This window comes from Salmo salar, chromosome 26, assembly GCF_965601325.2.
Source record: "Salmo salar chromosome 26, fSalSal1, whole genome shotgun sequence".
NCBI lineage: Eukaryota > Metazoa > Chordata > Actinopteri > Salmoniformes > Salmonidae > Salmo > Salmo salar.
This window is the reverse complement of record NC_138316.1, coordinates 47127501-47145791: the sequence shown is the minus strand read 5'-3', so window position 1 is coordinate 47145791 and position 18291 is coordinate 47127501. Positions and strand designations below refer to the sequence as shown.

General features: G+C 41.2%; 1 protein-coding gene across 1 annotated transcript in view; it reads right to left on the bottom strand.

Moving 5' to 3' along the window:
• LOC106591626 (high affinity cAMP-specific and IBMX-insensitive 3',5'-cyclic phosphodiesterase 8A) overlaps positions 1 to 18291 on the bottom strand; it is a 238392-nt gene that overhangs the window by 98893 nt on the left and 121208 nt on the right. The window contains 1 exon segment of the mRNA XM_082969783.1: positions 15050 to 15106. Within this exon segment, the coding sequence (XP_082825909.1) occupies positions 15050 to 15106 (57 nt within the window).

Here is an 18291-nt window from a genome sequence, read left to right as displayed (position 1 = left end):
GTAAATAACTCCTCTATATCAGACTGGGTAAATAACTCCTCTATATCTGACTGGGTAAATAACTCCTCTATATCTGACTGTGTAAATAACTCCTCTACATCTGACTGTGTAAATAACTCCTCTACATCTGACTGTGTAAATAACTCCTCTATATCTGACTGGGTAAATAACTCCTCTATATCTGACTGGGTAAATAACTCCTCTTGCCACTACACTATATCTGACTGGGTAAATAACTCCTCTACATCTGACTGGGTAAATAACTCCTCTATATCTGACTGGGTAAATAACTCCTCTATATCTGACTGGGTAAATAACTCCTCTATATCTGACTGGGTAAATAACTCCTCTATATCTGACTGGGTAAATAACTCCTCTATATCTGACTGGGTAAATAACTCCTCTTGCCACTACACTATATCTGACTGGGTAAATAACTCCTCTATATCTGACTGGGTAAATAACTCCTCGTCACTACACTATATCTGACTGGGTAAATAACTCCTCTATATCTGACTGGGTAAATAACTCCTCTACATCTGACTGGGTAAATAACTCCTCTATATCTGACTGGGTAAATAACTCCTCTATATCTGACTGGGTAAATAACTCCTCTATATCTGACTGGGTAAATAACTCCTCTTGCCACTACACTATATCTGACTGGGTAAATAACTCCTCTACATCTGACTGAGTAAATAAACTCCTCTATATCTGACTGGGTAAATAACTCCTCTATATCTGACTGGGTTAATACCTCCTCTATATCTGACTGGGTAAATAACTCCTCTATATCTGACTGGGTAAATAACTCCTCTATATCTGACTGGGTAAATAACTCCTCTATATCTGACTGTGTAAATAACTCCTCTATATCTGACTGGGTAAATAACTCCTCTATATCAGACTGGGTAAATAACTCCTCTATATCTGACTGGGTAAATAACTCCTCTATATCTGACTGGGTAAATAACTCCTCTATATCTGACTGGGTAAATAACTCCTCTATATCTGACTGGGTAAATAACTCCTCTTGCCACTACACTATATCTGACTGGGTAAATAACTCCTCTACATCTGACTGGGTAAATAACTCCTCTATATCTGACTGGGTAAATAACTCCTCTATATCTGACTGGGTAAATAACTCCTCGTCACTACACTATATCTGACTGGGTAAATAACTCCTCTATATCTGACTGGGTAAATAACTCCTCGTCACTACACTATATCTGACTGGGTAAATAACTCCTCTATATCTGACTGGGTAAATAACTCCTCTACATCTGACTGGGTAAATAACTCCTCTATATCTGACTGGGTAAATAACTCCTCTATATCTGACTGGGTAAATAACTCCTCTATATCTGACTGGGTAAATAACTCCTCTATATCTGACTGGGTAAATAACTCCTCTACATCTGACTGGGTAAATAACTCCTCTATATCTAACTGGGTAAATAACTCCTCTTGCCACTACACTATATCTGACTGGGTAAATAACTCCTCTACATCTGACTGGGTAAATAACTCCTCTATATCTGACTGGGTAAATAACTCCTCTATATCTGACTGGGTAAATAACTCCTCTTGCCACTACACTATATCTGACTGGGTAAATAACTCCTCTATATCTGACTGGGTAAATAACTCCTCGTCACTACACTATATCTGACTGGGTAAATAACTCCTCTATATCTGACTGGGTAAATAACTCCTCTACATCTGACTGGGTAAATAACTCCTCTATATCTGACTGGGTAAATAACTCCTCTATATCTGACTGGGTAAATAACTCCTCTATATCTTACTGGGTAAATAACTCCTCTATATCTGACTGGGTAAATAACTCCTCGTCACTACACTATATCTGACTGAGTAAATAACTCCTCTATATCTGACTGGGTAAATAACTCCTCTTACCACTACACTATATCTGACTGGGTAAATAACTGCTCTATATCTGACTGGGTAAATAACTCCTCTATATCTGACTGGGTAAATAACTCCTCTATTTCTGACTGGGTTAATAACTCCTCTACATCTGACTGGGTAAATAACTCCTCTATATCTGACTGGGTAAATAACTCCTCTATATCTGACTGGGTAAATAACTCCTATATATATGACTGGGTTAATAACTCCTCTATATCTGACTGGGTTAATAACTCCTCTATATCTGACTGGGTAAATAACTCCTCTATATCTGACTGGGTAAATAACTCCTCTATATCTGACTGTGTAAATAACTCCTCTATATCTGACTGGGTAAATAACTCCTCTATATCAGACTGGGTAAATAACTCCTCTATATCTGACTGGGTAAATAACTCCTCTATATCTGACTGGGTAAATAACTCCTCTATATCTGACTGGGTAAATAACTCCTCTATATCTGACTGGGTAAATAACTCCTCTTGCCACTACACTATATCTGACTGGGTAAATAACTCCTCTACATCTGACTGGGTAAATAACTCCTCTATATCTGACTGGGTAAATAACTCCTCTATATCTGACTGGGTAAATAACTCCTCGTCACTACACTATATCTGACTGGGTAAATAACTCCTCTATATCTGACTGGGTAAATAACTCCTCGTCACTACACTATATCTGACTGGGTAAATAACTCCTCTATATCTGACTGGGTAAATAACTCCTCTACATCTGACTGGGTAAATAACTCCTCTATATCTGACTGGGTAAATAACTCCTCTATATCTGACTGGGTAAATAACTCCTCTACATCTGACTGGGTAAATAACTCCTCTATATCTAACTGGGTAAATAACTCCTCTATATCTGACTGGGTAAATAACTCCTCTTGCCACTACACTATATCTGACTGGGTAAATAACTCCTCTATATCTGACTGGGTAAATAACTCCTCGTCACTACACTATATCTGACTGGGTAAATAACTCCTCTACATCTGACTGGGTAAATAACTCCTCTATATCTGACTGGGTAAATAACTCCTCTATATCTGACTGGGTAAATAACTCCTCTTGCCACTACACTATATCTGACTGGGTAAATAACTCCTCTACATCTGACTGGGTAAATAACTCCTCTATATCTGACTGGGTAAATAACTCCTCTATATCTGACTGGGTAAATAACTCCTCTTGCCACTACACTATATCTGACTGGGTAAATAACTCCTCTATATCTGACTGGGTAAATAACTCCTCGTCACTACACTATATCTGACTGGGTAAATAACTCCTCTATATCTGACTGGGTAAATAACTCCTCTACATCTGACTGGGTAAATAACTCCTCTATATCTGACTGGGTAAATAACTCCTCTATATCTGACTGGGTAAATAACTCCTCTATATCTTACTGGGTAAATAACTCCTCTATATCTGACTGGGTAAATAACTCCTCATCACTACACTATATCTGACTGAGTAAATAACTCCTCTATATCTGACTGGGTAAATAACTCCTCTTACCACTACACTATATCTGACTGGGTAAATAACTGCTCTATATCTGACTGGGTAAATAACTCCTCTATATCTGACTGGGTAAATAACTCCTCTATTTCTGACTGGGTTAATAACTCCTCTACATCTGACTGGGTAAATAACTCCTCTATATCTGACTGGGTTAATAACTCCTCTATATATGACTGGGTAAATAACTCCTCTATATCTGACTGGGTAAATAACTCCTATATATATGACTGGGTTAATAACTCCTCTATATCTGACTGGGTTAATAACTCCTCTATATCTGACTGGGTAAATAACTCCTCTATATCTGACTGGGTAAATAACTCCTCTATATCTGACTGGGTAAATAACTCCTCTATATCTGACTGGGTAAATAACTCCTCTATATCTGACTGGGTAAATAACTCCTCTATATCTGACTGGGTAAATAACTCCTCTATATCTGACTGGGTAAATAACTCCTCTATATCTGACTGGGTAAATAACTCCTCTATATCAGACTGGGTAAATAACTCCTCTATATCTGACTGGGTAAATAACTCCTCTATATCTGACTGGGTAAATAACTCCTCTACATCTGACTGTGTAAATAACTCCTCTATATCTGACTGGGTAAATAACTCCTCTATATCTGACTGGGTAAATAACTCCTCTTGCCACTACACTATATCTGACTGGGTAAATAACTCCTCTACATCTGACTGGGTAAATAACTCCTCTATATCTGACTGGGTAAATAACTCCTCTATATCTGACTGGGTAAATAACTCCTCTATATCTGACTGGGTAAAAAACTCCTCTATATCTGACTGGGTAAATAACTCCTCTTGCCACTACACTATATCTGACTGGGTAAATAACTCCTCTATATCTGACTGGGTAAATAACTCCTCTACATCTGACTGGGTAAATAACTCCTCTATATCTGACTGGGTAAATAACTCCTCTATATCTGACTGGGTAAATAACTCCTCTATATCTGACTGGGTAAATAACTCCTCTATATCTGACTGGGTAAATAACTCCTCTATATCTGACTGGGTAAATAACTCCTCGTCACTACACTATATCTGACTGAGTAAATAACTCCTCTATATCTGACTATGTAAATAACTCCTCTTACCACTACACTATATCTGACTGGGTAAATAACTTCTCTATATCTGACTGGGTAAATAACTCCTCTATATCTGACTGGGTAAATAACTCCTCTATATCTGACTGGGTAAATAACTCCTCTATTTCTGACTGGGTTAATAACTCCTCTACATCTGACTGGGTAAATAACTCCTCTATATCTGACTGGGTTAATAACTCCTCTATATCTGACTGGGTAAATAACTCCTCTATATCTGACTGGGTAAATAACTCCTATATATCTGACTGGGTCAATAACTCCTCTATATCTGACTGGGTTAATAACTCCTCTATATCTGACTGGGTAAATAACTCCTCTATATCTGACTGGGTAAATAACTCCTCTATATCTGACTGGGTAAATAACTCCTCTATATCTGACTGGGTAAATAACTCCTCTATATCTGACTGGGTAAATAACTCCTCTAAATCTGACTGGGTAAATAACTCCTCTATATCTGACTGGGTAAATAACTCCTCTATATCAGACTGGGTAAATAACTCCTCTATATCTGACTGGGTAAATAACTCCTCTACATCTGACTGTGTAAATAACTCCTCTATATCTGACTGGGTAAATAACTCCTCTATATCTGACTGGGTAAATAACTCCTCTTGCCACTACACTATATCTGACTGGGTAAATAACTCCTCTACATCTGACTGGGTAAATAACTCCTCTATATCTGACTGGGTAAATAACTCCTCTATATCTGACTGGGTAAATAACTCCTCTTGCCACTACACTATATCTGACTGGGTAAATAACTCCTCTATATCTGACTGGGTAAATAACTCCTCTATATCTGACTGGGTAAATAACTCCTCTTGCCACTACACTATATCTGACTGGGTAAATAACTCCTCTATATCTGACTGGGTAAATAACTCCTCTACATCTGACTGGGTAAATAACTCCTCTATATCTGACTGGGTAAATAACTCCTCTATATCTGACTGGGTAAATAACTCCTCTATATCTGACTGGGTAAATAACTCCTCTATATCTGACTGGGTAAATAACTCCTCTATATCTGACTGGGTTAATAACTCCTCTACATCTGACTGGGTAAATAACTCCTCTATATCTGACTGGGTAAATAACTCCTCTATATCTGACTGGGTAAATAACTCCTCTATATCTGACTGGGTAAATAACTCCTCTATATCTGACTGGGTAAATAACTCCTCTATATCAGACTGGGTAAATAACTCCTCTATATCTGACTGGGTAAATAACTCCTCTACATCTGACTGTGTAAATAACTCCTCTATATCTGACTGGGTAAATAACTCCTCTATATCTGACTGGGTAAATAACTCCTCTTGCCACTACACTATATCTGACTGGGTAAATAACTCCTCTACATCTGACTGGGTAAATAACTCCTCTATATCTGACTGGGTAAATAACTCCTCTATATCTGACTGGGTAAATAACTCCTCTTGCCACTACACTATATCTGACTGGGTAAATAACTCTTCTATATCTGACTGGGTAAATAACTCCTCTATATCTGACTGGGTAAATAACTCCTCTTGCCACTACACTATATCTGACTGGGTAAATAACTCCTCTATATCTGACTGGGTAAATAACTCCTCTACATCTGACTGGGTAAATAACTCCTCTATATCTGACTGGGTAAATAACTCCTCTATATCTGACTGGGTAAATAACTCCTCTATATCTGACTGGGTAAATAACTCCTCTATATCTGACTGGGTAAATAACCCCTCTATATCTGACTGGGTTAATAACTCCTCTATATCTGACTGAGTAAATAACTCCTCTATATCTGACTATGTAAATAACTCCTCTTACCACTACACTATATCTGACTGGGTAAATAACTTCTCTATATCTGACTGGGTAAATAACTCCTCTATATCTGACTGGGTAAATAACTCCTCTATATCTGACTGGGTAAATAACTCCTCTATTTCTGACTGGGTTAATAACTCCTCTACATCTGACTGGGTAAATAACTCCTCTATATCTGACTGGGTTAATAACTCCTCTATATCTGACTGGGTAAATAACTCCTCTATATCTGACTGGGTAAATAACTCCTATATATCTGACTGGGTCAATAACTCCTCTATATCTGACTGGGTTAATAACTCCTCTATATCTGACTGGGTAAATAACTCCTCTATATCTGACTGGGTAAATAACTCCTCTACATCTGACTGTGTAAATAACTCCTCTATATCTGACTGGGTAAATAACTCCTCTATATCTGACTGGGTAAATAACTCCTCTTGCCACTACACTATATCTGACTGGGTAAATAACTCCTCTACATCTGACTGGGTAAATAACTCCTCTATATCTGACTGGGTAAATAACTCCTCTATATCTGACTGGGTAAATAACTCCTCTTGCCACTACACTATATCTGACTGGGTAAATAACTCCTCTATATCTGACTGGGTAAATAACTCCTCTATATCTGACTGGGTAAATAACTCCTCTTGCCACTACACTATATCTGACTGGGTAAATAACTCCTCTATATCTGACTGGGTAAATAACTCCTCTACATCTGACTGGGTAAATAACTCCTCTATATCTGACTGGGTTAATAACTCCTCTATATCTGACTGGGTAAATAAGACTAGATTAAATCTAAAAAAGAGTGGCAAAATGAACACTGGTGAGTGCGTAGTTGGGATGGCGGATTTACTGATTCATCCAGATGAATTGTCTGGCTTTAGTCACACTAATCCTTTACCTCATCCAGTCTCGTCTCAGACCAAATCAGGCCATATCAGAGCGCACAGGGGTGAAGTTTCCCCTACGCACAGATCTAAGATCAGCTTCAGCTAACCCTAACCTTAATCATTAGTGGGGAAAATGCATCCTACTCTTACCAGGGCTCCTCTGGGCTCCAAGAAGGCCCAGCAAGCTAGCTAGCCTAACATAATATTTATTTGAACCATATTCCATTTAAAAAGGCCCAGTTTGCCTAGCTTTACCAAAGATGATCTATTATATTGACAAGATAGCCGAGTGACCGCTCTAACAATGGAAATACATGTCTTCAAAGATGGAAGGCAAGCGGAAGGAGGCAAAATCAGGTGGAACCATTCTAGCCAATGAGAGGTTGGATACGCGTGTGAACAGCAAGCACAACTCCGATACAGAGTTGTTTTTTTCAAAGTTTGTGAAATCCCACATGCGTCCACTTATATCAGTGCATTCGTAACAACCAAACCATTACGTAACATCTATTAGGTCAAATAAGCCTTACGTTGCAAATTAGCAATTACATTTTTTGTTGACCAAATTCGACACTCTCATTGAGTAAACCCTCTCGCTTCAGCCTCTTCCTCTCTGGCCTTACCTAGCCCAGCGCTAACACAAATCATTTTCTACTTAGGTCTAGCTAGCCTAGCTTAAACTAGCCTAACACAAACCATATTCCACCAAGGTCCAGCTACGTAGCCTAGCCTAGGCTAACACAAATCACATTCCGCTTAGGTCCAGCTAGCCTAGCTTAGCCTAACACAAACCATGTAGTTTAGCCTAACACAAAACATATTCAACTTAGGTCCAGATAGCCTAGCCTTGCCTAGCAGAGCGCCGCTAACACAAACTACATTCCATGTAGGTCCTGCTAGCCTAGCAACACAAATAATATCCACTTACTGTAGGTCCTGCTAGCCTAGTTTAGCGCTAACACAAACCATAATCCACTTATCTCCACACCCCTTGTCAATACAGGCAGCATACATATCCCAAGTAGTAGATGCATCATCGCAGAGCGATGGAGGCAGCTATGGAGGTAGGAATGCTGTCTGGAATTAGATGACAATTCCACATTGGCATGTTGCTAGAAAAGTCAACATTCCTGCAGAGCCATGCAGGCAGACAGGAGGATTAGATATAGGTTATGTTATGTGGGCCCAGGCCAGGTTCTCTCAGGTAGGCTGCCGACAGACAGACAGACAGACAGACAGACAGACAGACAGACAGACAGACAGACAGACAGACAGACAGACAGACAGACAGACAGACAGACAGACAGACAGACAGACAGACAGACAGACAGACAGCGGTAGGAAAGTTAATTACTGCTAACACATCTATTCAGACATGGGAAACCTTCTTACTATGACTTAAGCTATTCTGCTAACACCCGTTCACAGTAGACGGGGTGGGAAAGCTACTATTCTGCAAATAAACCCATTCGGATAGTGATGGGAAAGCTACTTATTCACTGTAGATAGGGGTGGGCTAGCTACTTACTGTACCTACTGCTAACACACCCACTAGCCTAACTGTAGATAAGGTTAAGCTACTGCTAACACATAGACTAGCCTAACTGTATATAAGGCTAAGCTACTTAGCTACTGCTAACACACCCATTCAGATAGATGGCTAGTGTAGATAGTGGTGGGTAAGCTACTTATTGGGCTTACAAACACACCCATTCAGATAAGAGTGAAAAATTGTCTTACTGTGTCTAACTTAAGATGTTTGCAAACACACCCATTCATGGGAAACATTACATTTTACATTTACATTTTAGTCATTTAGCAGACGCTCTTATCCAGAGCGACTTACAGTAGTGAATGCATACATTTCATACATTTCATTTCAAGCTTTATTTCAAGCCTTACTCTACAACATACTGATACAGTACTATGCAAACAAACCTATTCAGATAGATGTGAAATCTTACCACACAACACAACCTGCAAACAAACCTATTCAGATAGATGTGAAATCTTACCACACAACACAAGATAACCTGCAAACAAACCTATTCAGATAGATGTGAAATCTTACCACACAACACAAGATAACCTGCAAACAAACCTATTCAGATAGATGGGAAATCTTACCACACAACACAAGATAACCTGCAAACAAATCTATTCAGATAGATGGGAAATCTTACCACACAACACAAGATAACCTGCAAACAAACCTATTCAGATAGATGTGAAATCTTAACACACAACACAAGATAACCTGCAAACAAACCTATTCAGAAGGCAATCATGTGAAATCTACTCCTTGTCCTGTCCATACAGCAGGCTGGAAACTTTCACACGTAGACAACTGACGAAGGCTGTTGTTGGTTGGATAACAACACTTCTTTCTGTCTTACGTCATTGTTGTTTTGTGTTGGTCTAAACAACTCATTCTCAAAAATGTAAAAAATATTGTGTAATTGAATGACAGGGACTATAATGTTGCACCTGTAGCAGTGACAGAAATGTACCTAATGCTGGAAAACAACAGGAAAACAGTTAGACGTGCCCTCCTCTGTGATTCAGACTTCCTGTAGTAGCTCACTGGATCTGGCACAGCCCTGTGTTTTTACCACAGACCAGTCAGACCGTAAGTACTGCTAAAATCCTCCCTGAGACCCCCCTGAAAATGACTTCTGCACGCACGCACGCATGCACACGCACACGCACACACACACACACACACACACACACACACACACACACACACACACACACACACACACGGGCATTCCTGTGCCATATCAGAAAGTTGTATGGAAATACGAATCACTGATGCATTTTGCTCATGTCTTATAATTTACTTGATCAAATTAATGAGTTTTCTAATACGGTCAATACATTTAGCTGATTTCCTACAAAGTTCAATAAATGTTTTAATATTGTTGAATTCTGTTTTAAGAGAGAGTGAGAGTGAGAGAGAGAGAGAGACATCGAGAGGGAAAGAAGGGGAGAGAGAGTGAGGGAGAGAGAGTGACATCGAGAGGGATAGAAGGGGAGAGAGAGTGAGGGAAAGAGACATCGAGAGGGATAGAAGGGGAGAGAGAGTGAGTGAGAGAGAGAGACATCGAGAGGGAAAGAAGGGTAGAGAGAGTGAGGGAAAGAGACATCGAGAGGGAAAGAAGGGGAGAGAGAGTGAGGGAGAGAGACATCGAGAGGGAAAGAAGGGGAGAGAGAGAGAGAGAGAGAGACATTGAGAGGGATAGAAGGGGAGAGAGAGTGAGAGAGAGAGAGACATCGAGAGGGAAAGAAGGGGAGAGAGAGTGAGGGAGAGAGACATAGAGAGGGAAAGAAGGGGAGAGAGAGTGAGAGAGAGAGACATCGAGAGGGAAAGAAGGGGAGAGAGAGTGAGGGAGAGAGAGTGACATCGAGAGGGAAAGAAGGGGAGAGAGAGTGAGGGAGGAGGACATCGAGAGGGAAAGAAGGGGAGAGAGAGTGAGGGAGAGAGACATCGAGAGGGAAAGAAGGGGAGAGAGAGTGAGAGAGAGAGACATCGAGAGGGAAAGAAGGGGAGAGAGAGTGAGGGAAAGAGACATCGAGAGGGAAAGAAGGGGAGAGAGAGTGAGGGAGAGAGACATAGAGAGGGAAAGAAGGGGAGAGAGAGTGAGGGAGAGAGAGACATCGAGAGGGAAAGAAGGGGAGAGAGAGTGAGAGAGACATTGAGAGGGATAGAAGGGGAGAGAGAGTGAGGGAGAGAGACATCGAGAGGGAAAGAAGGGGAGAGAGAGAGAGAGAGAGAGAGACATTGAGAGGGATAGAAGGGGAGAGAGAGTGAGAGAGAGAGAGACATCGAGAGGGAAAGAAGGGGAGAAAGAGTGAGGGAGAGAGACATAGAGAGGGAAAGAAGGGGAGAGAGAGTGAGGGAGAGAGAGACATCGAGAGGGAAAGAAGGGGAGAGAGAGTGAGAGAGACATTGAGAGGGATAGAAGGGGAGAGAGAGTGAGGGAGAGAGAGAGACATCGAGAGGGAAAGAAGGGGAGAGAGAGTGAGGGAGAGTGACATCGAGAGGGAAAGAAGGGGAGAGAGAGTGAGGGAGAGAGACATCGAGAGGGAAAGAAGGGGAGAGAGAGTGAGGGAGAGAGAGACATCGAGAGGGAAAGAAGGGGAGAGAGAGTGAGGGAAAGAGACATCGAGAGGGAAAGAAGGGGAGAGAGAGTGAGGGAAAGAGACATCGAGAGGGAAAGAAGGGGAGAGAGAGTGAGGGAGAGAGAGACATCGAGAGGGAAAGAAGGGGAGAGAGAGTGAGGGAGAGTGACATCGAGAGGGAAAGAAGGGGAGAGAGAGTGAGTAAGAGAAAGAGGACTTCTACTCCAAACTAGAAATATCTTCTCCTTCTGGTAGATTCAACAGTGTGAGACTCTCCTTTTCTAGGAAGTGTTCTACACCGCTAGCCAGCACCTCCCCTAACCAGGTGTTCAACTCTGCTAGCCAGCACCTCCCCTAACCAGGTGTCCTACTCTGCTAGCCAGCACCTCCCCTAACCAGGTGTTCTACACCGCTAGCCAGCACCTCCCCTAACCAGGTGTTCTACACCGCTAGCCAGCACCTCCCCTAACCAGGTGTTCTACTCTGCTAGCCAGCACCTCCCCTAACCAGGTGTTCTACATCGCTAGCCAGCACCTCCCCTAACCAGGTGTTCTACTCTGCTAGCCAGCACCTCCCCTAAACAGGTGTTCTACTCTGCTAGCCAGCACCTCCCCTAACCAGGTGTTCTACTCTGCTAGCCAGCACCTCCCCTAACCAGGTGTTCTACACCGCTAGCCAGCACCTCCCCTAACCAGGTGTTCTACATCGCTAGCCAGCACCTCCCCTAACCAGGTGTTCTACTCTGCTAGCCAGCACCTCCCCTAACCAGGTGTTCTACTCTGCTAGCCAGCACCTCTCCTAACCAGGTGTTCTACTCTGCTAGCCAGCACCTCCCCTAACCAGGTGTTCTACTCTGCTAGCCAGCACCTCCCCTAACCAGGTGTTCTACTCTGCTAGCCAGCACCTCCCCTAACCAGGTGTTCTACTCTGCTAGCCAGCACCTCCCCTAACCAGGTGTTCTACTCTGCTAGCCAGCACCTCCCCTAACCAGGTGTTCTACTCTGCTAGCCAGCACCTCCCCTAACCAGGTGTTCTACTCTGCTAGCCAGCACCTCCTCTAACCAGGTGTTCTACTCTGCTAGCCAGCACCTCCTCTAACCAGGTCAACAAAGACACGTCTCACACACTAAGGCTAAACATATTACATGGTTTATTGTGTCTGTGCTGACAAAGGGTCTCTATAGTATAAACTATCGCAAATAGTGTGAGTCAATAGTATGGGATGGATCAAATCAACCTGCTTCAGCAACGTCTGGGTCCCAAAAAGCACCCTATTCCTTATATACAGTATATACTGCAGGTAATAGGGAGCCATTTGGGACGCACACTTAGTTAGTTGTGAACACGACACACGTCTTACTCTGAACACTTGGAGGAGAGGTTACTTACTCTGAACACTTAGAGGAGAGGTTACTTACTCTGAACACTTGGAGGATAAGTTATTTACTCTGAACACTTGGAGGAGAGGTTACTTACTCTGAACACTTAGAGGAGAGGTTACTTACTCTGAACACTTGGGGGAGAGTTTACTTCCTCTGAACACTTAGAGGAAAGGTTACTTACTCTGAACACTTAGAGGAGAGGTTACTTACTCTGAACACTTGGAGGAGAGGTTATTTACTCTGAACACTTAGAGGAGAGCTAATTTACTCTGAACACATTACATTTACGTAATTTAGCAGATGCTCTTATCCAGTGCGACTTACAAATTGGTGCTCTGAACATTTAGAGGAGAGGTTATTTATTCAACACTTAGAGGAGAGGTTATTTACTCTGAACACTTAGAGGAGAGATTATTTACTCTGAACATGTAGAGGAGAGGTTATTTACTCAACACTTAGAGGAGAGGTTATTTACTCTGAACACTTAGAGGAGAGGTTATTTCCTCTGAACACTTAGAGGAGATGTTACTTAGTCTGAACACTTAGAGGATAGGTTATTTACTCTGAACACTTAGAGGATAGGTTATTTATTCTGATAACTTAGAGGGGAGTTACTTTCTCTGAACACTTAGAGGAGAGTTTACTTACTCTGAACACTTAGAGGATAGGTTATTTACTCTGAACACTTAGAGGAGCTGTTATTTACTCTGAACACTTAGAGGAGAGGTTACTTCCTCTGAACACTTAGAGGAGAGCTAATTTACTCTGAACACTTAGAGTAGAGGTTACTTCCTCTGAACACTTAGAGAGCTAATTTACTCTGAACACTTATAGGAGATGTTATTTACTCTAAACACTTAGAGGAGAGGTTATTTACTCAACACTTAGAGGAGAGGTTACTTCCTCTGAACACTTAGAGGAGAGCTAATTTACTCTGAACACTTATAGGAGAGGTTATTTACTCTGAACACTTAGAGGAGAGGTTACTTCTGAACACGTAGAGGAGAGGTTATTTACTCAACACTTAGAGGAGAGGTTACTTCCTCTGAACACTTAGAGGAGAGCTCATTTACTCTGAACACTTATAGGAGAGGTTATTTACTCTGAACACTTAGAGGAGAGGTTACTTCCTCTGAACACTTAGAGGAAAGGTTATTTACTCTGAACACTTAGAGGAGAGATTATTTACTCTGAACACTTAGAGGAGAGGTTACTGGGTATTTGTTATTGAGTGTTCTGGAACAATGAACAATCTAAGAAAACTAAAACATAAGGACTCCAGGAAATAAAAACACCTACAGTGAAAGTTACAAAAATTCCTTCTCCCTCCCCTCTCTCGCTGGGTCTCTCTCTCTCCTCCCTTCATCCCTCTCTCTATATTATCCCCCTCACCCCCTCGCTCTCTCTCTGCCCCCTCTCTCTCCCTCCTCTCTCTCTCTCTCTCTCGTCACCTCACTACTGGATAGTTTAACACTAGACAAAGGAGAGAGCAGAGTTTGAGAGATGTGGTATAATGAGCCATTGACCATCGGTCAGAGAACGTCGGCCTTGCGGTGAAGTCATACACACACACGCACGCGCAAGCATGCCCGCACGCACAAATACACACACACACACACACACACACACACACACACAGGCATACACACACACACACACACACACACACACACACACACACACACACACACACACACACACACACACACACACACACTCACTCATATATAATGTGCATTGTTCATTATAGTATGTCCATAGTGGTTGATGTTTGGCTCTGTTGCCTAGACAACACCAGGGTACGCCACACACAAAGCGCCCATTAACAGTTTTTTTTCTTCTGTTTGAATGTTTGAAAGAGGGATTGTTGTCTTAAAGACACTCAATCATTTTCAAATGGGAGATTATAGGCCTTGTTGTTATGGGGAAAAGCACAAAGTTGACAGTTTCCAATCTGATCAGGGCATTCAACAGAGGTATCAATAGGATCTGTACCTCAGTTCTCAGTCTGATCAGGGCATTCAACAGAGGTATCAATAGGATCTGTACCTCAGTTCTCAGTCTGATCAGGACATTCAACAGAGGTATCAATAGGAACTGTACCTCAGTTCTCAGTCTGATCAGGACATTCAACAGAGGTATCAATAGGAACTGTACCTCAGTTCTCAGCCTGATCAGGGCATTCAACAGAGGTATCAATAGGATCTGTACCTCAAGATGATCTTCGTATAACCTCATTGGTCCAAACTGCACCTGGGTAAATGTGTTCTGAAACAAAAGGAAGGAGAATGTTTAGACAAACAATAGTTACACAGAACAGGCCTCAAAACACGTCATAGTCCCGACTGACCTTCTGAACTAGGTCCTCAAATACGTAGAGAGAAAATGAAATAATTGAAACTCTGATGAGAGAGTAAAGAGAGATAGAAAGAGAGAGAAAGAGAGAGAGACAGAGATTAAAGAGAGATAGAGGAGATAGAAAGAGAGAGAGTAAAGAGAGATAGAGACAAAGAGTAAAGAGAGATAGAGAGAGTAAAGAAAGAAAGAGAGAGTAGAGAGAGAGAGAGTAGAGAGAGAGTAAAGAAATAGAGAGACATCAGCACCACAGGTAACTTACACAGAGCTGTGAATGATCTGAGAGACAAGGCAATTAGGGCATTCTATCCCATCAAAAGGAACATAAAATTCAACATACCAATTAGGATTTGGCTAAAAATACTTGAATCAGTTATAGAACCCATTGCCCTTTACGGTTGCCCACTCACCAACCAATAATTCACAAAATGGGACAAACACCAAATTGAGACTCTGCATGCAGAATTCTGCTAAAATATCCTCTGTGTACAACGTAAAACACCAAATAATGTATGCAGAGCAGAATTAGGCCAATACCGGCTAATGATGAAAATCCAGAAAAGAGCCGTTAAATTTTACAACCACCTAAAAGGAAGTGATTCCAAAACCTTCCATAACCTGTTGGGGGTAGGGGGCAGTATTTACACGGCCGGATAAAAAACGTACCCGATTTAATCTGGTTATTACTACTGCCCAGAAACTAGAATATGCATATAATTGTTTGATTTGGATAGAAAACACCCTAAAGTTTCTAAAACTGTTTGAATGGTGTCTGTGAGTATAACAGAACTCATATGGCAGGCAAAAACCTGAGAAGATTCTGTACAGGAAGTGCCCTCTCTGACCATTCCTTGAGCTTCTTGACTCTGTTTATTGAAGACTGAGGATCTTTGCTGTAACGTGACACTTCCTACGGCTCCCATAGGCTCTCAGAAGGCGGGAAAAAGCTGAATGATGTAATTCCAGCCACTGGCTGAAAAACATTAGCGCTTTTGGCAAGTGCTCTATCAGAGGACAATGGGCTGAGGCGCGTGCACGAGTCGACCCCATGTTTTCATTTTCTTTCGTCTTTGAACCTAAACACATATTCCCGGTCGGAATATTATCGCTTTTTTACGAGAAAAATGGCATAAAAATTGATTTTAAACAGCGGTTGACATGCTTCGAAGTACGGTAATGGAATATTTATACTTTTTTTGTCACGAAATGCGTCGTGCGCGTCACCCTTCTTTACCATTCGGATAGTGTCTTGAACGCACGAACAAAACAGAGGATATTTGAACATAACTATGGATTATTTTGAACCAAACCAACATTTGTTATTGAAGTAGAAGTCCTGGGAGTGCATTCTGACGAAGACAGCAAAGGTAATAACATTTTTCTTATAGTAAATCTGATTTTGGTGAGTGCTAAACTTGGTGGGTGTCTAAATAGCTAGCCCTGTGATACCGGGCTATCTACTGAGAATATTGCAAAATGTGCTTTCACCGAAAAGCTATTTTAAAATCGGACATAGCGAGTGCATAGAGGAGTTCTGTATCTATAATTCTTAAAATAATTGTTATGTTTTTTGTGAACGTTTATCGTGAGTAATTTAGTAAATTCACCGGAAGTTTGCGGGGGGTATGCTAGTTCTGAACGTCACATGCTAATGTAAAAAGCTGGTTTTTGATATAAATATGAACTTGATTGAACAAAACATGCATGTATTGTATAACATAATGTCCTAGGGTTGTCATCTGATGAAGATCATCAAAGGTTAGTGCTGCATTTAGCTGTGGTTTGGGTTTATGTGACATTATATGCTAGCTTGAAAAATGGGTGTCTGATTATTTCTGGCTGGGTACTCTGCTGACATAATCTAATGTTTTGCTTTCGTTGTAAAGCCTTTTTGAAATCGGACAGTGTGGTTAGATTAACGAGAGTCTTGTCTTTAAAATGCTGTAAAATAGTCATATGTTTGAGAAATTGAAGTAATAGCATTTCTAAGGTATTTGAATAACGCGCCACGGGATTCAACTGGCTGTTGAGTAGGTGGGACGATTTCGTCCCGCCGACCCTAGAGAGGATAACAAAGCCATCACCTACAGAGAGATGAACCTGGAGAAGAGTCCCCTAAGCAAGCTGGTCCTGGGGCTCTGTTCACAAACATAAACACACCCCACAGAGCCCCAGGACAGCAACACAATTAGACCCAACCAAATCACGAGAAAACAAAAAGATAATTACATGACACATTGGAAAAAATTTACAAAAAAACGGAGCAAACTAGAATGCTATTTGGCCCTAAACAGAGAGTACACAATGGCAGAATACCTGACCACTGTGACTGACCCAAAATTTAAGGAATGCTTTGAATATGTACAGACTCAGTGAGCATAGCCTTGCTATTGAGGAAGGTCGCCGTAGGCAGACCTGGCTCTCAAGAGAAGACAGGCTATGTGCACACAGCCCACAAAATGAGGTGGAAACTGAGCTGCACTTCCTAACCTTGTGCCAAATGTATGACCATATTAGAGACACATATTTCCCTCAGATTACACAGACACACAAAGAATTTGAAAACAAACTCAATTTTGATAACCTCCCATATCTACTGGGTGAAATACCACAGTGTGCCATCACAGCTGCAAGATTTGTGACCTGTTGCCACAAGAAAAGGTCAACCAGTGAAGAACAAACACCATTGTAAATACAACCCATATTTATGTTTATTTATTTTCCCTTTTGTACTTTCACTATTTGCACATCACTACAACACTGTATATATACATAATATGACATTTGTAATGTCTTTATTCTTTTGGAACTTCTGTGAGTGTAATGTTTACTGTTCATTTTTATTGTTTATTTCACTTTTGTATATTATCTATTTCACTTGCTTTGGCAATGTTAACATATGTTTCCCATGCCAATAAAGCCCCTTGAATTGAAATTGAATTGAGAGAGAAAGACAGAGAGCGAGACAGAGACAGCGAGAGAGAGAGACAGAAAGAGAGACAGAGTAAAGAGAGAGAGAGAAAAAGCGAGAGAGAATGAGAGAGTAAAGAAAGCTAGAGGGAGAGAGGGAGGGAGAGAGAGAGTGATTATTTTCTCTC